At 27.2% G+C, this 25842-nt stretch overlaps 1 protein-coding gene and 1 pseudogene across 1 annotated transcript; one reads left to right on the top strand and one right to left on the bottom strand.

Annotated features, from left to right (window-relative positions):
- Positions 1–9367: 9367 nt before the first annotated feature.
- LOC112693316 lies at positions 9368–11220 on the top strand (annotated as a pseudogene).
- Positions 11221–24202: 12982 nt separating this feature from the next.
- On the bottom strand, positions 24203–25842 carry LOC112693315. The gene is made up of 3 exons (XM_025568306.1): positions 25738–25842; positions 24911–25394; positions 24203–24378 (listed from the first exon to the last, which is right to left on the bottom strand). The coding sequence occupies exons 1-3, from the start codon at positions 25840–25842 to the stop codon at positions 24203–24205; spliced, it is 765 nt and encodes a 254-aa protein (XP_025424091.1).

Here is a 25842-nt window from a genome sequence, read left to right as displayed (position 1 = left end):
TTTATTTTATATTCAATGATAAAATTGTAGATTAGTTATTACTAATGATTAGCTACAGATTTTGTGAATTATCTAGATAGCTATGGTTTTTATCTAGATGAAAATTGATGTCAATTTTATTTTTCATCTAGATAAGATAAGGATATAAAGTTTTTATCTAGATAGTATATCTACATAAATTTATCTAAAAAACAACATTGGTAGTTCAGTTATCTTTGCGCAACATTGATTATTTAGCTTAAATAACGAATGTCTGATGAAATCGCACTGCAATCGTTCTTTTGACGAATAACTATACCTATATATCCGATAACGGAGTACAGTAATATGACATCATAATAAAACTGATATAAAACTTGTTATCTTTCGATGCAATAATATACCAAGCTTTAAAATCTATAGATTTATAAAAATAATTTTACTGTACGTTATAGATACGTCTTTAAAATATAGGTATTAACTAAGTCGTAAATTTAAAATGTTTACACAGGTAAATTTGACACTAGCTGTCTGAAAAAACAAACTTTTTTTATTTTGGCGCAAATAAGCGATGCCCGAAAGATTATTAAAAAAAATATATGTCCCGCTGCATAAAAAAGTTGAAGACCCCTGGTCTACGCGGTGTTACCGAACAATTTTTTAAGCTATAGCGAAAGAGAGTACTTTCAGTCGCACATGTACAATGACCGTTTGCGAATCACACGATTTTACTCGATTGTAGTACTAGAGATGTAAGATCGGTAAATTTACCAATTATTTTTTTACAAGTAAATATTTTTTTTTACCAAAAAAGTTAGCGTCTAACACCTCAAATTAGACGTCTTAACGAGGTGCATATTCATAACATGTCAATTAAATGGAATAATTTAAATTATAAAACGTTTAACACGCATTTTTTTTTTTTTTTTTGTTATTACTTTTCATTTTTATTATTAAATTATAATTTTAACTATGTATAACCTGAGAAAAAAACAAATTAAACTAAAAGATTAAAATTGATTTTCTTATTGATGTTATAGGTATTTAATGAATAGGATTTGATTTATGAGCAATATATTTTATTGGTACACTTTTAATATTTATATGCATATTAAATAATTTAAAATATATACAAAAGTCAATAGTTCACTACTTGATATCAAGTACTTTTATAAAGTCATAGGTATATTAAATTTATAATACAATGAACCCCCTATTAATCCAGTGAACCATAAAAATAAGTGTTACAATAATTATAAGTTCATGGAAAAGAGAAAGTATGGAGTTCCTAAGGGTGATCCTATGTTGACATACAAAATTATCAAAATTTACTAAATTTACAAAATGTATGGTAAATTCACGTATATTTTTCTCGGTAAATTACAAAACAAAAAAATTTACGTAAATTTTACTTTTCTACGAAATACATTGCACGGCGTTCGTGTTGTAGTTCCCCGCACGCTCCACAGCTTTGGCGTCTCGCCCGCCAGACCGTTTTAGCACGTCGAAAAAACCATAATCGACCCCAATCGATTAATTATTAATTATAACGCGAACTGTCAACAAACCTCAGCCGATTCGGATGTGCAGGTCTGCAGAGGAACAAGAGATGAAAAACTTATGAAATTCGAACGCTTCGTGTTTCTAAAAAAAAAAAACTCCAATTGCTCTGGACGGTTTCAGCTTCCAGTTCGTTTCGACTTGCAAATATTATTATGTGACCGAACACTCGGAATAGTTTGTACCCCGGAGCGTTGTTGTTTCGTTAATCAAACGATGTACCTATTGCTATTACACATTTGTAGTATTTGCTGCAGACGGCAGTACTATGCTGTATCTCCGTGTTGATATTGCTTCTGAAAAAATCGGGTAGATATATAAAATATCATTTTACTCTAAACTACATAACATTTAAACTAATTAAAACATGAAAAGCTTTTACTATATAAAATGTTTTTGATTGTGCATATTTCGTATAAACAAAAATAAATAAATGTATAGATAATATTTATTCAAAAAAAAACCAATCAAATTAAACTATATTAATAATAGTTACAAATACGATCTATTTTGTTGAAATATTATTGAAATTAATGAATAAATTTGTTTTATTTTATCGTACTCGTAATTTTGGTTATGCCTTTTTTTTTTTTTTAAATCAAACCAATAATTTTTTATGTCTCGTATATATTGATTGAACAAAGTATAAAATGCTGTTCAATATTTACCATCATAAAAATAACCTAATAATATATATATATATATATATATATATATATATATATATATATATATATTGATGCAACATTATAGTAAAATAATACGTATAAGTAGTATCGATTTAAAACTTTAAACGTGTATTTATTGCAGTCAGATACAATGTGTCCATACAATTTCATTATAAAATACAACAAAAATGTTTAGAAAAGTTTAGTCAGAAATACATCTTGTACATAATATAAGTTATGTATATTGTTCAACAATCGTCTTGTCTCGTTTACTTCGACATGATTCCCCATATTGCGTATTATTCTTTAAACATTTTCAATATGACAGCGCGATGATAGATTACTGGACCCTATGAACGATTTCGAGTGGACCAATAATTCGTCGGAACATGAGGGCGAAACAATGACCTCTAAAATAGCTATAAGTTCTTATGCGCATTAATAATTTGCACACGAGATTGAAATATTAATTAAGTCAATTAATCATAATACGATTATTGTATGAGATATTAATTGCTTAGACGTTTTGACATACGATCCAAGTGCGCATGCATTGCGTTCCTACAATTATATCTAATAAATATGAGGATCAGCGTTTGGGGCGCATCCAATCATTTCTATTTTTTTATTTCATCGGCGTCGTGTAAAATGTAATGGTTTAATAGAGCATTACGGTATCCGTTTTTATGCTTAACGTGAAAGTGCTGATGTGATTTTACATTCAGGAAACGCTTGAACGTTAGGTTCATTTTAATGGCCGTAACGCGTTTTGGCACAGTGGACTATACTGCCGTGCTAAAGGAAAATAGGATATCCCCAGTCAACATGATAATTGAAAACACCAAATAACGTTTTCAACAGTAAATCAAGCCTAAAAATAACGTTTATAAGAAAAATTGGTCAAACCTTGTGCTGATTCATCTAATTTTACATCTTGAATTGGTTGAACACTTTTTATTTTAACTTTTTTGTTTTTTAAGAAGAAAATAGACTTATAAAATCAATCGGAGTACTAAGCGAAAAATTGATAACTCTATAATAATGGACTTATCGGATTATTGCTTAAATTTTTTTGGACATAACTTATTTTAGTCTATTATCATACAACATTATTTGTATATAAAAACATGTACCTCCAATTTCATCAAACAAATAATTAAAAACATTTTTTATTGTTAAAAATTGATTACAAAACAATTATACTTTTATTTTAAAGTCTATTAAATATTTTAAAAACAAAATAAAACAATCAGTATACCTTTTAGCTGGTCATCACCAAAAACAATTAAAATACATGAAATCTTAAATAATAAAATAATAATTAGTATAAACTATACTGTTAAAAATGATACTAAAGAAAATTTAAATTTATAGTAACATAATTATATTGGTTCCTATCACAAAATATCACATTATTTTTACAGCAGTTTCTAATTTTCAGGATTTTCATATAAATCATTAACTGTATCTGATGTAGGAAAATCTAACCAAAATTGTTGTCTGCTCTTAGTCATTAACGGGACTTGTTTTTTTATAATACTTTGTTTTTTTCCCGGTTGATTGCCCCTTAATTCATTTTTTTGCTGTGGTTTTTCAAAATCTTTTTTTAAACATAAACATTTTAAGAAGTCAAGCATTCTATATGGAGTATATTCATCATATGTATATGAATATAATATGTATTTTAGTCCGCTTTCTGTTCTTATGTGTACTATGTTATTAAACATTGGGTGATTAATTTGTTTGTTTAGTTTATATGTAGAACATTCAGACTTCCAATCAAAAAAATCTTTGCGATTTGATACTTTAACATCCGCATGATCTTTATTTGAATTCTTTATTGATTTTTCATAATCATAAAACTCATAAATTTTACCCATATGTTTCATGGAAGTTCAATCTGATGATGGAATAAATGCGCAGGCATAAAGTTATGGCCTGGTTGAAAATAGAAAATATCGATCACCATAGTTTCAAGTTCTTGAGAATTAATCATAAAAATTAAAAATGTAAAGAAGCACCAATTTTTATTTTGGCCAGAGTAGTTGTCTAACAAAATAGTTATTTTTTTCATGTTTTTATAAAATAAAAAAAAGCATAGTCACAACTTGTTAAGTCTTCTTGTTTTCTACCACTCACTTCTTCGTGCCATATTACAGCTAAAGGTTTAATTGAACTTCTAGGTCCGATTGGAACAAAACTTTCATCAAATGCTATTACCTTCTTATTAAAAATCGCAGCTTTGAAATTGTCCATTTTTGGTAACATGATGACTTTTTGTAGGTCAACCAATACATACAATTCATCTCCTAATAAAACAATTCATAAGTTTTAATAAAATAATATCATTACTCAAATTAATATAAATTTTTACTTTACCATTTTTGGTTTTTTTTTGCATGTTCATTATATTTAATTCGGGCATTTGTGTACATTTCAAAATGCAATGACCATTTTTTACATCCATCACAGTCACTGTTTTTTTGACCATTAATTTTTTTATGATTTGGATCATGTTGAATGAAAGTTTCACATAACTCACACTATTTTTCTTAATACTTGCATATACATATCATATGAATTCTTATAATCAAGATTTTTTTCTTGAAAGTCAGACCACATGAATGTGACTGATATCTCATTCGACAAGTATTTTCTTAAAGGTGCATGTTCTCTTCTATAATGTTAATGTGTAACTGAAGGACTGAATGAATTTATATGAGACTTAATTGGTTCTACATCTATTTTGTTCCACGGTTCTTGTTTAGAACTATTCGATGTAGATACAATTATAGAACTATTATTTTCATTGCTTGAACATATTTTTTGAATAAAAAAGTCATTGTTCTTGGAAAATCCAAGTTGCTAAATAAAATTGTTTAATTTAATTTATATTTATTTGAGACATTAATCGATCCATAATTATGACTACTATTAGAATTTCTATTGTAATTCTCAATATTATTATTTCCAACACAATTCTCATTGTAGTCACTATTAGTCATATTATAATTCTCAACTGTTGAAGGTAAAGCTATATTATCTCGGAAACTAATAATTATTAAAAATAAACTAAAATAATTAGTTAAAATACGAGTATAAATTGGTTTTAAAGTTATTTTATTTATTTAATTATCTCAATATTTGTATAATGTTTAAAACCTGCAATTTTATCTTGCAAGTCAAATTCTATATCAAGGTTTTTAATAAAAGTGGCAGTGTTTTGAATATCAGTAAACAAATCTATATTCAAATTATTTGTATGTATATATTTTATATCTTGAACATAACACAGATTCTACAGAATGCAAAAGTAACTAAGTATTAAGTGGGTATAATGAATATATATATATATATATATATATATATACATAATTTTTGTAACATTGTATCATAAATTAACTGGAAAAATAATATATTAGTTTGAAATAATTATTTATTTTATAATGGACCTACTTCAAGATTTGTATAAAATTTGGGACCAATGGTATCCCAAGTAAGTACCTAACAAAAGTTAGTATAAATTATTATTTCTCTTAAATTTGGATATAATGTATACAATTTTACGACAATAATTTTAAAATATTTATTAAATATAAATGGTTAGTTTGAAGATATATAACTTACAATTAAATTTGGCACGTTTGTTTGATCACGGTTTAAAAAATATACGTTACAACGTATATTGATATATAATGATATAATATAATATATGATATATATATAATGATAAATGACACAGTTCTATAATATTAATAAGCGTTTGATCGTATTACTATACTAATAAATGATAAGTATAAATACAGCGATGGTCATGTCGAGACCATTATATTCTTAACAATATCAGTTTAGTAATTTACCAAATAATATATCAAATATGAAATAAACATTGTTTTTAATTTATAAAATGTGACTTGAGTTTATGTCACATACATACCCTTTTTTTCCAACGTACGAACATAAGTCAAAACATGGTAACTTCATTTTTTTTCATGTAATATACCGAGTTTTTTCTTAGTATTTGGATTTACCGTGTTTTTGCTTAGAAAACATCAAATATACTGGACTTACCATGTATTTTCTCATTTTAAATTTCATTTTAAAATGGTTTTTAATATAGGAAATACGCTATTTTTACATCAAAAATCGATGTATAACCACTAATTTTACCTATAGAAACAAAAATATAATTTTTACGAAAAATGGAGTTATCCTGTTTTTGCTTAGCACGACAGTATAAATGCGACACGTTTGGATACAAATGAATACATCGTTTGGGTACACTATATTTTCTAAAAAAAATAACACATTAGGGTACATATTAATAAAAATTTACACGTGCTCATAAAATCTATTCAAATAAACGTGTATTGTATGTATTTGAAAAAAAAATATTTTGGTTTTTTATGAAAAAAATCTATCGGCAAAAACGTACTTTGGACTATTTAAAAGAGAAAAATTTGTAGAAATTTTAAAAATACGTACTCTATTTTCCGAATCCACGGAACAAATTTCATTATTGAAAACAAAATCTTTTTTATTTTGAAAAATGAAAACATTTGCTTCTAGTAAAGATTTTGGTATTTTAGGAAATATTTTTCGTTTAGTTTCATACATACTATTCCTAAATAACTTGATATTTGTATTACTAAAATACTCTGATTTCGGGCAGTTTATTAGTTCTTGTCGTATAAGTTTATTTGGCTTCACATTAAGATCAGTGATTTCTTTGCGATTTATAAGTGACGTCGCTTTTCTTTAGTGATGGTTTCTTTAGCTAATGCATCATGATTGTATTCACTGTTTTTAAATTGTCAGTTGGTTTCACTGTGAAAATACACTACAGGTCTCAAAAAAATCGGAAAAGTTTACGTTCATAATATTACAGCGAATAAAATAACCTTATAGCCCATTAGAAATCCAAATTAAAATAGATTTTACGTCTGAACAACGTTGTAACTAGAAACATTAATAGTTTCACAAACCATACCCAATAAAAACCGTTTCTCTATTATGTATAATCTATATATGTTATATACATATATACATAATCAGTGATTAGCGTATGTACCCAAAAGTATATGTGTTTATGTACCCAAAAGTGTTCTAAATTTGTAGGTAAAATTAATGCTATGTACGCATCAGATATTTACGGTCGTTTTCACTAACACTTCGTTCCTTCTTTTTTTTTCATTGTATTGAGAAGTTTGACATTATGCAATAAACTACAAGTTGAACATTTCGAGCTTTTTTTATCACATCAATAACTTTTAAAGAAAAAGGAAAAATAAATATTGATAATGCATAGTTATAAGACATAACTAATTAAAACATATTTAGGGAAATACGAAGAATTATGCATTAAAATTTTTATATTTTTTTTGAATTATGATTATCTAGTTACATTACAAAATTATTGTTTAGTGAAAACAGTAAAGTAGTTTTTTAACAAATATAAAAATAAAATAAATTTAATCAACATATTTTTTTCAGATTATTGATAAAAAGTGCAATTATTTAGTACCAATGGCCTTAGGTAGGCCATTTCAATTACAAACTCAAAACGAGAAGAAAAAAAACAAATATATTTTGGTAAAAAGTTTTACGTTTTACAGCAAAAATGTGATTCGTAAATGGTTACCTATGAAATAATATAAAACGTAATTAATATAAATATAAATGTACATTTTTCAGAGCTATTTTAAAGTAATAAAAAATAACGAAAACTGTTTTATCCTTCACGTGAAAGTCAGTTTTGTTGATAGTTTTTTTTTGTGTACTCGTAAAACTACTGTAGGATTTCTAAAGCGACCTTTTAGAGCCAACTATGTCTAATATCCTATTCCTAACCCATTACTGCTGTCCGAAAATAGCGTGAATATTATGTTACACTTCGCATTTCTAATGCTATTTTTACAGTTTTTTGTTGAGTTGAAATAAATTCAAAATTACTGTGGTCTATATTTAGTTCCTGCACGTTATTTCCGGTTTTCTGTTATTGCAGGTATTTTGTAAACAACCGTTGTAATAATAATATTGTTAGTTCGATTTATATAAAATCAAAGTTTGGGTTTCTCTACTTTAAGAGAATTTTCAAAAAGAGTTATCAAATTTTAAATACAGTATGTATTATTTTAATACCTAACCTTTATACATAAGTAGAAAATATCTTTTTTTTGTAATAAATTAATTTTTAAAATATTGAATACCACGGATATTGTAGCAAAGATAAAAAGAAAGATAAAATGTTATATGATATAATTGTTTTCATTATACCTAATTTTGATTATTGTATTACTACCAATCATGAGTTCGTTAATAAATTTCCATACATAGTTTTGTTACTGTCATTCACCAATTGACCTATAAGAAGATTAATATAAAGCGAACACACACACTTATAATAATTTACTATGCACAAAGTCGCAGTTCTAGCAAGCACGAACTTTAAAATTAACTTTACATTTTTTGAACTGAACTCCTTAAATGAATGTCCCTTGATGCAATCGATCTGATCTAGTGCCTATACGTAGCATAATAAAAACCGTTAAAATAAATTTGATTTCGAATTTATATTATTATTATAATATATATATTATTAATTTATATCTCTTTTGCGTGCACGCACACGCATAGAAATATCCGTGGTAATTTGAAAACAAATTGGAATGTTAATAAGGATATGTTGAATTAAGTGTCTTATGCAATTGAATTAACTCTTGATCGATGGTATTTTTAAACACTAGTTCCGTAACAATAAAGAATATTTGGTATAAATACATTGAATATTGATTTAAAACTAAGTCGGATTCAGTTTAATATTTAATTAACGTTAATATAAACTAGGTTAATGAGTCTTATAGAATTGTTAAATATTGTCAACTTAACTCAACACTAGAGTTATTCTAACACTCGAATTATTTCAATTTAATCACACGGAACGGTGTAATAACCCAAAATATCTGAAAAAACCTAACATCGCGTGTCATAACAACCACCACGGAGCGTTGAGTATACATTATTTCATAGTGAATTTCTATTAACACCACTCTCATTTCTATTGCTACTGTTCAGTGTTCATAATTCAATACACGTGTTTGTTCTAAGCAATTTTAATTCAATTTTTATATATTAATATATTTAAGTTGTTACTTGTTAAGATGTATTTAGATAATAACTTCAATACACCGAGCGTATTTGAAATCGTTAAAGTACCTTTTTGTTGATTCAAAAATGTTGCATTGCAAAGCATATGTAGATGAATTTTTAGAATATTTTTAGGATTGTTTAACTAATGAAGATTATTTTCAAAGTACTGAAACTAATTTTTTAGTACCAAACATAGTGCCTCATATCGTATTATAATCTTCAGGATATAACTGATATTATACCTACATATTATTTTTTCACAGAGTGAATATTTCATACTTGTTGGAGAAGGCAATACTCATGCTAAAGGGAAATTGGTAGAAAGGTAGAAGAATTTATCTCGTAGAGTACATAGCGTAGGTGCAATTAAATTCGACAAGAAAAAACCAAGCTCTACTACAGCTAATATTGCACCACAAATATTTTTTGGTAATTTTGAAGTACCTATTATACAATATTATATAAATAGTTTTAATTTATTTTTATATTGTTTAGAAAATATTGAAAAAACTAAAATCTGGCTTAGTCAATAATGGCTTAGTCGGCTAATTTTGTAGACATTAAAAGTAATTGGATAATTACTTATCAAATTAGGAAATTAGAAATACAAGGTGTAGATAATAAATCTATAACTGATCGTCATCTTACAGATATTTTCAAAGCATGGCCAATTTTGTGTAGCTCAAGAGGACATGAATTAGTAAGTTTTTACTTACTTAAATTTTCTTTGCTAATCATTAATTAAATAAATATTATAATTAGTTTAAACTATTAAAAACTATAAATATTGTAACTAATTTGACAATTTAATTTATTTATATAACTGTTAGTACACACCATATAAATTATTATGTATATTTTTTTTTTTTTTTTTTAAGATTTCTAAAGATTTCAAACTTGAATACTTACAAATAAATGCAACTCTTAGTGATTGGTCTGTGTTTATTAAAAAGTGGTTATTATTTTCTAACGCAGTAATTGGTTTACGGCAAAGTTCAGTTAAAGATAATCATATCAGAGAACTTTTAAAACACCTTGATGCTGCTCAACTAAGAGGAAGTTAGTATAAATAGCCAAATTGCATCAAATAGGTTTGTTAGTTATTTAGGTATCTATGCTATTATTAAAAATGAATTATAAAGACTTATTGAAATTATATATTTCATTTATATTTCATAAGTTTTGTTTATTAAATCAAGTTTTACTAATTTTTTTTAATTTCACTGGATTTATGATCAATTTAATCATTATATTTATTAAAATAATAAAAACTGAATAATTGCATATCCACATACTATACAATGTTAGGTAGGTACCTATATTATAGACTTAATAATGATTTGTACTTTATACTGTATTAACCAAAGTATTAACTTTTTATTCATGGTGTTTTATATTTAGGTATTAAACTATTTAATGTATTGAAACTTTTACTTATTCCATACCTACTTGGTACCTACAAGAACCAGATTAAAAAGACACAAAAAAAAATCTTGTAAGCCGTCATTATCAGAATCTGCGGCAGCTTTTACAGTTCATGTAACTGTATGTTCTTTATATTATGAAAATAATTAATAACATAAATAATCACATAAATATTATTAGTACTTCTTTGTTTCAACAAAACCTTACAGAGCTTGAATCTGAACTTAGAAGAAAAAGGCTAAAATACATACAATATGGAACAACTATACAACCCATCATAGTTTTAGTTGGCCTAGACATATTTTCTGTTGATTCAACCTATGCCAGAGATGATGACAACTGTTGAAATTTTGATTGTCCACGAAAAGCATTAAACGCCTGTTTTACAACATACAACACCTTACATTGCATTTATCCACGTGGTTGTTATGAATCTTAGCTAATTTTACTTAATCGTTTGATTACTATTGGTTTTGACTCTCATTATTATGCCTATGAAATTATAAAAAATGAAAACTGTTCCGAACTTGATGGGTTTTATATTAATGAGTTACCTGATCTTACTCCAACAGTTGCTTGTATTATAGGTAATGGAGAAATGTATGCTACATTAATATATGCATTATAATGGTAACACAAATTAATAATAATTTACCTATTGTGTTTTTTTTTTTTTTTAATTTAATATAGCCAGTGTTGGGACTTATCTAGATAAAATTAACTAGATAGATTTTTTTTCACCCTTTATTTTATCTAGATAAATAACGCTAAGTCGTCTAATTACTTATCTAAGATAACATTTTTACTTATCTAGATAATTGTCTGTATTCTTGCCAAGATTAGAGTTATTTTTATTCTTGCATGGAGACGAATCCAACAAATCAGGAATCATCAAAATTGGTCCAGTCATTCTTGAATTATCAATTCTGTAAATAACTTGAATTTCTTTTATATAAATATATATATAGATTTTGTATTCATAATCATAATTTTTGTATTATTAATAAGCAATTATAATTTCTTGGTATGACATTTTGTTTGTATTTTCATATCTGGAAAATATTTTTGGTATTTTTAAACTTAATTTCATATTTTTCCATGGAAGTTTCAAATATAGTAGAAATTTGAATTTAGTATACACGTGTAACTCATACGCTCATTACTTCACTCTTGGAATCCGTAAGGTCGTAATTACTTATAAAATAATAAAAATCATCAAACTAATATTATATGGAAAACAATATTGTTAACTTAAAATAATTTTTTATGTATTCTGTATTTATCCTGATACGTGCAGGGCAATTTTCATTTTTTTTTTTTTTTGTGTAACATTTTAGTGATTAATTGTCAATAAATATTGTACATTATATATAAATACTGCTATGGTACACTACATTACTATAATAAACATTAAACACCTAAGTACCTATTGATAATAATGATTATAATTAGGGACGTATTTAAGGGTTGGGCCCATGAGGCCCGTGCCCACCCTCCATTCACCATATTTTATACTTTATTTATTATTTTAGGCCCTCTTATTTTTCACGCACGGGCACACAGTGAAATACTAGAATATCAATATATCATAATAATATGATACCATCGATTAAACGGATTAGCTTTGCTTAATATACACTCTGAAATAATTATAAAACCTGAAGAAATAGTTGATGCATATGCCAATAAACACCCCAGACGTCTTCAGTTATTGTAAATACAAAAATTATATTTAAAAATATGTTTTATTATAAATTTGTGTAATAAAATGTTATGGCTCTATCAAACACTTGTATTTTGATAATTTGATTATGAATTACGACAGTTTTTTGAGGTGGAAAAGTTATAACCATGTAAACTTTGAAATTTTTGTTTGTGCCTCCCCCCACCATAAAACATTTCTAAATACGCCCCTGATTATAATTGAGTTTTCAATGAAATTATTAGAATATAAAATATTGACCGAAAAATAACATATTTTGAAAATATCTTTTTTTTTATCTAGATAAATTTTGCATTATATATTCCCAACATTGAATATAACTATTAATATCTGACAATTATACTATGTTATTACAATTATATAAATACCTATGTAATTATTTTATCTTTAATGAATAACATTATTTTGTTATATGTGTTGTATTCAGGGACTGGTACCTTGATGATCTTACTGGTTCTGGTTCCGGTTCTTTGAAAATTAAGAAATTCAGTTCCAGTTTAGTACAACATTTTGGTTCCAATTCTTAGATATTTAAGTTACATAAAAAAAATTTCAAGTTGAGAAAATTAAAAATTAATTTAAAATAATAATTTTATCAGTTTAAAGTTGTAATTGACTTTACATACAATGGTTGTTTTTAGAAATTTAACTAACCATTAATGTGTTATTACTCATTAATTTATAATTTAAGTCTCCTACTCGTAAATTTTTTTTTACCGTAATCCATTAATAAAACTTAAAGTGTCCAAAAATTAATTATTTAAATAATAAAGAAAACAACATTTTTAAAAAAATTGTTTTCACATACTTTTATTATGCATGAACATGTTTTACAGGTTGATTGGTCTTTTATTTTACTACCTATAGCTAAACTATTTGTAAACTATTGATGTTGACAGACGACCCATTTTTTCAAAAATAATAGATGTATTTATTATTAAAAGTATTATAGACTTTCTTCAATTCTTCCTGCAGTCACTACACCAGTCACCAAATGTACACATAACAGATCTGGTTGTTATAGTGCATACTGCATAGAGATGATCGGGATGTGTAGTAGTGGGATGTGGAAGGGTAGCTTATCGCGTGGTGTCAATTGCTGTTGTCCTAAAAATAAAATATTCTTTCCGATAAAATGGGAAATTGATAAACCATAGTCTATATTATACCACATGATTTTATCTGACTCTCGTATGAATCATGTATTATTGGGGTTATTGTTATTATTATTATTATTATTAAGGCCTCAGCAGCCGGCACACTGCGTATTTTCGGCATTCGTCAGAACCGTCGAAAGACTCAAAGAGTTTGGCTAAATACGGTATTGTGGAGATTGGCCTATAGCTTGTAACATCAAAAGGGTCTCCTGCATTAAGAACTGGTGTCACTGAACAAATTTTCCAGACAGACGGAAATTTGCTTTCGGATAGAGATCATCTAAAAAATAAAAATACAGGGTTTGTGATAGTGTAGCAACAGTTAAATTAGCAACGAGTCGATGTATCATAAGGTCCATTAGAGAAAGAATTAGTTAGTGAGCCAAGAAGATGGTTAACATATTTTAGTGAAAAAGTAATATTAGATGGTAGATCAAAGGGCAGCTGTCCGAGGGTGAGAAATTGAGATTTTAGAGAAGGCGGCGAATGGCTGTATGTGAAAGAAAAATAAGAAGCAAAAAGATTTGCAGACTCGGAGTCAGAACTGGAGGCAACATTATTGAAGTTGACTACTGAAGGTATTAATGGTGTTTTTTTAAGATTTCTAACATAACTCCAGAAACTAAAAGAAGACGTCAACGCCACATCGGTTTGTTTTATGTATACACGGTAGTCAAAGTAAGAACTTTGTTTGCATTTTGCTCGTAATTCGAAAAATATAAAGTAGTCTTTGGGAGAACTAGCGCGCTTAAATTTTTTATGGGCCTGCTTCTTATCAAATATTAAACCTTTAAGGTAATGAGAAGTTCAGCGTGGAAATTTAGAGAGTGAAAAGACTTTTAGAGGGACAAACTTATCAATGGCATTGAGGAGTGTATCATTAAATAAAGATGCAGATCCTTCTAGACAAAGTAACGAGAAAGTATACTCCCAGTCGAACAAACCAAGAAAATGAGACATGGCAGTATAATTACCAACTTTAAAGTCACGATATGAGTGGATGGCTGGTTGGGAATCATAGAGCTCTATGAGATATTTAATAGACAAAGGGAGATGGAAAGAGATAGGGTTAACAAGTGAAAAATGGGCTGAAGTAATAGAAGGCTTATTAGAAGTTGAAAACACTAGGTCAAGGCCACGATGAGAGTTGTACCTGATTAAGTTGAAAGAGAATAAGAAATGAGAAAGAGTCAACAGATGAGAAGATATTGTGGATAAGTTGCCAGGAGCTGTAAGTCCTAAACGTGTGACACTATTGGACCAGATTATGAGAGGAAGGTTATAGTCACCACACAGCAAGATATGCGATGAGTTGACAGAAGATAGTACTTCTCAACTATAGAAGTGTGGGCTTCATATAACGGTAAAGAAGAGCTTGGCGATAGATAGACAGCACCAATCAATAGTTTGAAAGAGCCTATGGATAAAACAACAAATAATTGTTCAACGTGAACAGTATCCACGTGAATAGGGAAAGATTTAATTAATGTGCGAACAGCGATAAGAACCCCACCATGTCTATTAAGAGAGCTTGTAAGAGAGCATCTGTCATACCTGGAGACATTAAAGTTATTAAACTCGAGCTCAAAGCTAAGAATTTCAGGATTTAACCACCAATAATTACAGAAACAATATACTGTATTATTTACTGTGGTCCGTATATGTACATATATTACTTCATGAATCAATATAAAATACAACTGTATATTTTTATTCCGTTGTTCATTCAATTTTAACATTGGAAGACCGAAATTTTTTCTCTTATTTGGTCCGGTACGAAATTAAAAAAATATAAATGAAAATTGCGGATGGAAGTTGCTTATAGTTTGTTACTGTAGTTTTAGTTTAATTTCGAGAGGCAATGTTTATGCAATAATTTATTAACTTGAAATTATTGATCAATTCCGGGAAATGTGCGATTGCATGGACTTTGTGACATTTGCGACCGAATTTTTAAAAAATAGCCATCCAGGTCATTCCAAAACTGTCAAATGATTCGAAACTTTAATAGTACCACAAAAGTTTGTATCAGTTTATTGAAGCAATCAATTTGTTACGGATATTACGGTGCGTCAATAGACAACCTACCTTTAGACACATTACTCTAATGTTTATAATTCCATTAGAAAGTAATTTAAGGTTTTTAGAATTTTATTTTTCAAACATTGATAATTGTAGTAATGTTTCATATTAATATTTTTATAGTGAAATTTGTTGACTATTTCACAGTAAGCCCAGTAGTTTCTTCGTTTAATATTTAAAAATATACACAATATTTTAATATCATTATATTAACTGAATGTTATTTTAACAGAGTGGCGCATGGGTTCAATTATACGATAAATTCAATTTTGTAATTATTAAGATTCCTACTGATAAAGATAAAATTAATTAACAGATGAAATAAAAGTTAAAATTGTAAAAATGTATTTGTATTATGATGATCATTCGTGAAATTCGATCGAATTGGTTTTCTATAATATTTTTTTGTTATTTATGGTTGGGTAAAAATTTAATGTGTTCTGTTGTCAGAGTGCAATGGTTGAATTTATGATTTACTAATGCTTTTTTATATACTTACTATTCCTGAATGAGTAAAACACATCATTTTGATATTTTGTAAACCAAAAGTGTGTGTATTATTTTAAGAAATATGAATTATATATTAAAAATTTCACTTCAAAGTTGTGTAGATTATTAATCCTTATTTTTTTTTAACTAAATAGGATCCCAAGGGGGGGGGGACTATAAGTCTCAAAATTACTAATGACAAATGTTATTTATACTTAATTGTATAAAATATTTGTTAATTTGCTAATATTATCTTATCATCGCATTTAAAATTAATTTTCTTCGTAATTTTCTTAACTATAGCACATAATAAATGCGACTCTTAGGTTATTGAATGTTGATTACTCAAGTATTTCTCAAATTAACTTATTGATACGTACAAAATGGTATAATTTGGCTTTACAATTAAATTTGTTTAAATTCAAACAAATAAGCTCCCCAAAAAGTTATGATATTATCCGCACTGCACAAAGTTAAAAGTTATCAGTGTTCCGACGGCATTCATTAAAGTTTTTCGACAAACAATGCGGGGTTGATTAAAATTCAAGTACAATTTTTATTTCATATAAACTACGGGTTTGGCCTTTAAGAATGTTTAGATATGCCACTGTAGTTATTGATTAGTGAAAAGTAATATTGTAGAAATATCGAGGGCATAACACCGGTTTATATGTGCCATATTTTACGAGCTACAAATCCATTCCCGAATTTCATTTACGAACCTTAGAAAAAATTCCTAGAACCGATGATACAAAAATGTTCTGTATACATCCCAGGTAGCAAAATAATAATATTATAACATTATAATAAAATTACAAACGTAATATGTAATATTACTCAATAATTATTAATTTAATATAAATACATTAAAATAATATAATTGTATAATATAATATTATTATTTGACAAGTTTGAAAATGTTCTAAAATCATTTCAAATATAGCATTTTTATAATAATACAAGGTGATTTTTTTTATCGTGAACCAGTTAATATCTCGGGAAGTATTAGGAATTTTAAAATAATTTTTTTTTAAACTTTCTAGATTTTACTATTTTACACTGTGTTACAATTTTAATAATTTTAACTTCCTCCCTTATTTGATAAAACACTTTCAACTTTCAATATTCAAATGTCAATACCTATTTTTGATAATGAAAATTTGTAAACATACTGAAAAAAATAATTTTAACGTTTACAGAATTTAATTTCAGTAATCCGTTTGCGACGAATTACTGTTTAAATATTCGTTCAATTTACTGCTACTGGGCAATTTATTAAACCCAACAGTAAAAACTAGAAGTCAAAACGGAATGATATCTCAATTTAACAATACTCATAACGGTCAAAATCAATAATAAATCTTAAGTACCTAATAAGATAGATAAACAATACTGTTAGAAAAAAAAAAATTGTCCTGTCAACACTCCCACCAGAATGCCGTGTGTCAGTGAGTGACTAGCCTACAGCAGCGCGGCTGAATCAGCTACAAAGTATAAAAATAGCATATTACAATTTACCATCGTGGTTACATAATATATCACTGGTTATTGATTTCTAGTATACGGTCTTATCACATATTATCATAGTATTGTGGAGGTCGGCGTGTGTGGTAGGTGTGAATCACTTACCACAAATAACTCACAGAAAGGTAGTCGTAATAAAGTACACGAAGGCGGTGTTATTTAGAAAATGTTAAATATAATAAATAACAAACTCGACGGAGTAATAATAAACAATTTGTTCGACGGAACGTGTATACAAAATAGGTATATAAAAAAAGGATAAAATGGCGTAATAAACGGCGGTACATACAAACGTAAAAGACGTCGGACTCGGTCCACGGATCGGTGGTGAGAGCGAGCAAAGCTCGACCAAGCGATCACCGTAATCGTCGATGCTCGTACAACAGGTTTGACAATTTCAACATTGACAAGGAACATAAATAAAATAATTTAATAATAATAAAACACACAAAACGGGGTGACAGTTAGTAACGTGTGATAGTGGGGCTACGCACCATATCCCCACAGTATCATAAAGTTTGTTTATGAAAAAAAAGAGTATACTAATTAGTGCAGTGTCTAGATGAATTGTAAGGGGTGTGATCAGATACTCATCTTCAAAACAAACGGTTTTGGTGTAGATTAATCAACTGATATTTTTTACCAATTTTAATAATTGATAATAATTTATTTCTATTGGTAGTAGAATTGAACAATAGTTAAGTACCTAAACTTTTTGTATAATATTTAACATTAATAATTAACAATTATAATATTAAAAGAAATAAAAATACAAAAATTGCACGTGATGGAGTTTTGTGACACTTCCGATGACAAAATATTGTTAGAGCTGTAGAATCCTATCAAAATCCCAGCAGCTATATATGTAAACGATGACGACGATGATGGTTGTTTAAATTATTTTTATATATTATTTATAATCAAATATATATAATTATAATAAAATATAATAATATAAAAATATCATATATTATATATATTTTATTATTTTTATAACTCAATCACAGTATTCGTGAATCCAAATACTTTAAAGGATTATAACAGTCGGTATTTGGAATTTTGTATTTGGTGAGTCGTGTTTCGACATTTATTTGCAATTGCAGATCAAACTATTAGCTGATAAGGCTTAATTTGATAACGATTAACGCTACACTATAAACGTTGTACCTACACTTACACTTGGGTCAGTGTGAAAAAAGCGTACACTAATGTTACACTTTTTTAAAACAAACACCGTGTATGACTACGATTTTTCAAAACAAACACTTTGGTGTACACAAGTGAAAAAGTGTACACTTTTTGACAAAACAAACAAACCTATAGTATTATAATATGGAAACCAGACAATAATTGTTTGAGGATTTGCTGAGTTAGGAAAGACCTTAAGCTCAAATAAATTTGTATATGTGTTATCTTTCTCAATATTATTCTTAAAGATGTATTAGGATTTTCTTCTAATTTTTATAAAACAATTTGGGAATATTCTTGTGTAGTTTTGGTACATTTCCTTTTTTTTCTTTTTTTTTTATTGAAACTTCCAGTAAATTTTAAATTTTTTCCAACCTTAAAAAAATATGAATTAGAAACTTGCCTCTCAAGCCTCTCAAGCTCTCTTGGCTGTACAATAGAGCGGCATTCCTTTTATTTTTCCACTTTCTATAAAGCATGACCACATGTTCATTTTTTCAGTTATAGAGTAAAACATTGTAGTTGATTTAACGCTGGAACAATTTTTATAGTTGACAATAAAAACAATTTTTATTTAATGTTGAGGAATCCAGCGGATTAATTCAACTGAGAACCGACACAAGTTGAAAACCCAATAATACTGTAAATTTAGGAAATAGATATATTTATCTTTTTTATGTGAAATATGTCTTTTTTATCACTCAATCAATTCTGTGTTATGGTATTATAATGAATATACAGAGATATCAAAAATTGTCAATTTGGAAAAACCAATACTTTATAGTTTATACATAGTATGCTTTTTGTTTTATATTCAAGAAGATATGTTGTATAATTTGTTAATTTATTTAAGCGTTTATTAGTTGTTAATCATACAAATACATATGTATTTATTTAATATAATTTATATTACTATATTAGATTGATGAGTTATAACTAGTAAATTACAAATAAATATTTTTTAAAACAATATATTCTATCTTAATTACTATAGTAAATGATTATATTAAAAAGATACCATTTTTTTATTTTAAAACAAAGCAAATCAACAATTCCTATGTATTTAAAAAATAATTCATAAATATACAAATATAAATGTATATGACATAGTATGTACTTAGATTCGGGGTATAAAGTTAAGACTAAAGTAGTTAAAGGTCTATTCACACATTTCTTTTTTTTTTTAACATTACATTTTTACAATGCCCCTCCCATTTAAAGTTTTCTTTTCATTAAAAATAAATAATTACAAATCAATCTATGTATACAAAAAAAAAAAAAAAAGTAATAAAATAGGTAAGTTACTTTGATTACACAAATTAAGTGACATGACAAATAATCTACATCAGACTGGTATTACAATGTTTTGTGCATCAAGGAAGTGAGTCCTGTATTTTTAATCTGATGTAGGGTTATAGGCTTAGAGCCCCTTGTACATCGTGCCTACCCGACTTTCTTTTTATAATTATAAGGTATTCTGGGATATACTTTTTGTATAATGTATGAATAGCATTTTATACAAAAACTATCTTGTGAGTGAATAAACCAAATAATGGACATTAATTCAATACTAAATTATTAAAGGCAATAAACACATTAGTTATTAATAATTTTAAGAGAACATGAACAATTTTCCGTAGTGTAAATTATTGCAGGATTTGGATAAGGTCATACCTAATAAAAAAATATTAACACTTTATATATCCAATACCTTTAGTTGAACCTCCAAAACCCCTCCCTGCGTCCACCACTGCTAAATGCTCAACCCGTATTTATACAAGTTCCAATGACGTAAAAGTAGTGTAATTCTAATATTACTTCCTTTTACTGTCGATTTAGCATTATTATGTTAAGAGGTGAAAACTACTTGTTGTTTTCACCTTTGCTCAGGATTTCCTGCGAATAGGCATATTTATTTTAAATTATTTATTATTTTCACCCTTGCCCTGGATTTCCTGCACGTAGGCATATTTATTATTATTTATATTAAATTATATTGATTATTAAATTATGCTGAGACTTGGGCTTACCACAGAATGCAACTAAAAAAAACATTAAATTATTTATAGAATTTATGTATTCTATACAAAAAAAAAAAAATGTATACATACTTATTAAGTTATCAGGTGAGATGTACTATACTGAGACTAATCAAAATAACAATTTGTATTTTTTCATCCAATCTTTTTTGTAGGTATTTGAATTAAAAGTTAGTACTACTAAATGCAATTAAAATTTGAAAGCAAACAAAATTAATTTCCTAAAAAATAAACAAAAATTATGATAAACATCAAATTAATTATTTTATAAGAAAAATTCATACTTACATAATAAATTGTTTAGTTTGTTTAAAAGATACTAGTGGCAAGCAATGTGAATATGCATTAATTGCTAGTCAAATTGAGCTGTCTAGTCATATAGTTCACTGTATTCGTTGATTAATTATATAAATTCTACCAATTGCCACTGAAATAAAATTAAAATATTTTAACCCTGGTTATTATTTGCCAATAACATTATAAATAAATCATTTAATAAAAATAAAAATATTCTAATTTATTAATTTTAGATTGAACTTACCAATAAATTAAATAAAAAAATTTGTCAATAAATAGTAAATATTCAGTCTAGTAATTATTTAATAAATCTATCCTTTCACATCCACTCTTCAACGGTTGAACTGACGGCATGCAATACTTTATTGGAATATCATATATATATGTATATATATAAATATAAATATATTATACATTAAATAAATTGTTTATCAGTATAAACATACTTCAATTTCCCATGTATTTTGGTACCTATATAATTATTGATTAATTTAAAATAAATAAATTCAACTAAATTTCAAATTTTTTAACTAATATTTTCTTTAATTTTAGGTATTTCTTATTATTGATGCTAGTTCCATTCAAAATGTTGTCCATTTGAGTTTGATTATGACTAATGTTTTCAACATCATTCTTAATTTTCACAACAACTCGTCGTTCCGCCGACGCTTGCCTCCGCTCTCCCTGCTCCTGTACGAAGGTGCGAGGTGCGATGCGTCGGTATCGCGATCCGTGTCGACTGATTAGGAGACTATAAATGCGGTCGGCGGCGTCCGTTGTAGAGATCGGCCGTCACCGGGTCTACGTCAATTTTACTTACCTATTGTTGTCAAAAATATGTAACACAGACCGAAGTTTTCATAATTGATACACACAAATTAAAAGTAATAAGTAATAAACAATACTTATTACTTACACAATTATGTCAAGTACCAATTGTAGCATACAAATCACAAATGTAAAAAATCTAAAACAACGAAAACACTGGACCGTAAGTCGAAGCGTAATAAATACATATTATAGTACTCAATAGTTACAAAGTGCGCTAAGTAAAATTATCAGAGTTTGGCGAATCTTGCATTATTTTATAGATTTGTATTGCATAAAAATCCGGGCCCTTATTATGAGTTTATTGAAAATAAAATGACACTATATAGTTGTATAAATAATAATAAGTTAGTAATACATTAATAATAATATTAATTTCAAAATGAAGTAATAATAATATAATAATATTTTTTTCGCTTCTATAATAATATAATACTTGTAATGGAAATAAAACAATAGTACATTATTTTATAATTAAAATAATGTATTTTTTCAGATCTAATGAATTAATAATATTTTAGTATTATTATTATTACATTTTAGCTACCTGGGATACCTACTTGAGTGATACCCAGGAAATCTGTCAAACCGAGTACCCACTATAACAAATTGAAGGTGGATAAATGTTGAGTTTATACCTCCGGAAAAAGATAAACTTTTTAAAAATGATTGAAAATATTCCAAATTTTGATTTTTTAGTTGCTTAAAAAGAGGCAAATTTAATTTAATAAAAAAAAAATTGAAAATAATTCTGCCAAAACTTTAAGTGTAATTAATAATTCAAATTTCAACATACAATTTAGTAAATTATTAGCTTTACAAGTAGTGAGTGTAGTTTCCTCATTAGGGTTTCCAAGTTCGTCCAAGCAATTTATAATAATATCGTATAATTTCAAAAATTGAATAATTGCATCGTGTCGTTCAACTCAGCGTGTTTCACATACAGATTTAAGTCTATATAATTTAGAATTAGGTAACACGTTTGATAAAGATTAAGAGTAACATTCGTTTTGGTGACGTGCGGAAAAAAATTATAACCTCTTGTATGTTACCCACAATATTCCGAATCAAAACTATAGAACACGCTTTTGATATACTTAAATTTAAACAATGTGTATATAAAGCAAGATGCTGAATTTTTAATATTTGAGCTTGTACGTCTTGATATTTTCCGGACATATTAGCCCCTCCGTCGTAGTCTTAACCACGCAAATATTTTATATTATGCCCTAAGTCATCTAATTGGCGTATTATTACTTTGGAAAGATTATAACTAGTTGTATTTTCAACAATTTTAATAAATCTTCTTGCACTTTATTATAAAAATTTTGCGAATGCACAAAACTAATTGTTCACTAGTACTTATATTGGTTGTTTCATCAACAAGTATTGGGAAATATTTTGATTCTTTGATAGCATTTACAATTTTACCAAGAATTACACTAGCACAGCAATCGATCAAATCGTTATGTGTAGTTTTATTAATAAAACTAGCATTTTTCAGATAATTTTGAAGATGGTTTTTCAAAACATCATCACCTGAATCTATACGAAAAGCTCTCTAAGATTTACTTCATTATTTACACTATTTTGAAAAAATTCTCCATCATCACGATGACTACGTAAAGGAAAGTTTTGATGACCACAAAGAAAAATTGTATTAATGATCGGCACAAGTTTTTTTTTCGATTTTCTTCAATTTGCTTTTGAATATTTAAATTCAATTTAATAGCTACAGACTTCTCAGTAGATTCTATAACATTTTTAAAATCATCCACTTTGATAATTGAAAATTTATGATAATCGTTATTTAAATGTTTTTTAGATAGTTCGAGAGCTTTTTTTGCACTTATTTAATGGCTTGGTGCATAATTGACCTGCATTTTCTTTACTTTTCCCCACTATATTACGATAAACACAAGTTCTACAATAAACTTCTTCGTGTTTTTGACTATAAGATAATCACGGAAAATCGTTAAGCCATTTTAATTGAAATTTTCTTAAATATTTATCATTGGGAAAATTACATAAAATATCCGGTCTCTATATTTTTATCAATGCATGATATTTTTTATCATTAATTAATTTTGAACTTTAACTGTCAATAAAGTTACCAATATCTAATGCATCAACAAAAATATTTTTTTGTATATGATTGTCAACATCGGTTTGTAAATCCTTAGAACTACTATCATGTACAGGTGCAAAAATATCATTACTAGTACTTACATTTTCTTCATTATTTACTTTAGATCGATCTTGCATCTCATCTGAACGAATTTTCTTTGCAAAAAATACATTAATGATCTCTGAGTACTGACAGAACGATCACGTTTATTGAGAGATTCAGAGTCATTTTTAGAATCCGACATCGTAAAATAATTATTATATATTTAAAGCCGGGTGTAATAAAAACCCGTGTTTTACTAACAATCATATAATATTATATTCGACAGGCAGTTACGAGCCAACTAACTGAGACTCATAAACAGGGCTGTGAATTTCATGCACTAAAAAAGTCATATGCATGCATGCATGCATTCATTTATGCACTAAAAACAAGTGAAATATGCATTATAAAATTTTAAAATATGCAATTTGAAAAAAAATATACACACATATTATATTGGATGAAAAAATGTTTTATTTAAATAAATATTGTAATTGTAAAATGTCTTTGAAAAATGGACTTATAAAAAAAAATAAAAAAAAATATGCTCCAATGTGGCTCCAATATTGTTCTTCGTCGCCTGAAAAAAATATTTAATATTGATAGAAGACATTATTTTATAGATATTTTACAATTTTTTTTTTTACCTTCAAAATAAGAATTGCATTGAACAATCGGCGATTTCTTTATATTTTCAAGCTTGAATGATCTATTTGGCGCCAAGAGGTTTTTGTAGTATGAAAATGAACGCTCTATATCAGCTGACGTAGTAGAGGTATACTTAAAATATGCCATATCATTACTTGTTAAGTCTTCAGGTATATATAAACAACCAACGTTTTCTTCTCCATTTAATATTTTTAAAATATTGCAAACACTTTGAAATCCTTTATTTTTAGTTAGAACTGTTTGTAATTTCTCATTAATTTTGATTCCAATCTGGCCTTTTAAATTATTGAACTTGACTGAAACATCTTCAATAATTTGTATCGTTTCTATTAATGCTATGCTTTGTTTTTGAAGACGTGCTATAGCCATAGGTAGGCACTCAAAGTTTGATTTTATAAAAGCCAAGTTACCTTTAATATGTGGTGCTTGAAATTTTTTTGAGCACTCCTGATTGAAAGCGCATCATTTTCATCAAAACTTTCAACAATTTGGAAGTTTTCACTATAATAAATTGAAGTGGAAATCCACGTCCCCATCGTGTCAGAATGGTTCAGGGGGAAGAGATATATTAGGCGCAACAGTCTTAAATTTTATAACATGAGATGGTGAATTTTTAAATAATTTTTTTATATTAGCGACCAGTTTATCTACTTCGGGATATTGAATACGGATTTATTCGACGACTCTTTTTAATCCATGTACTGTGTATGTTACATGGACCATTTTTGTGTACAATAATATCTTATTAATAAGAATCTTCAAATAGTGTACATATAGAACTATGGTTAGCCTTTTCTAATTGCTTGACATTTAATAAAAAAATTTCACCTGGCCAATCTGTGAGTAGTGTTCCGATTATAACGGAGGTTATGTAACGACCTTCAGCATCCGTCAT

This window comes from Sipha flava, unplaced genomic scaffold (genome assembly GCF_003268045.1).
Source record: "Sipha flava isolate LNK unplaced genomic scaffold, YSA_version1 84_pilon_pilon, whole genome shotgun sequence".
Taxonomy (NCBI): Eukaryota; Metazoa; Arthropoda; class Insecta; order Hemiptera; family Aphididae; genus Sipha; species Sipha flava.
This window is presented reverse-complemented; position numbering and strand designations above follow the sequence as displayed.

What these genes read in the sequence shown, in the direction of transcription:
- LOC112693315 (XM_025568306.1), bottom strand. Translation starts at nt 25,842, where the DNA reads ATGACGGATGCTGAAGGTCGTTACATAACCTCCGTTATAATCGGAACA. An exon ending in ATGTCAAGCAATTAGAAAAG is followed by an intron (nt 25,395 to 25,737) that starts GCTAACCATAGT and finishes GCTTTCAATCAG; the next exon opens with GAGTGCTCAAAAAAATTTCA. An exon ending in TGAAGGTAAAAAAAAAAATT is followed by an intron (nt 24,379 to 24,910) that starts GTAAAATATCTA and finishes AAATTCGTTCAG; the next exon opens with ATGAGATGCAAGATCGATCT.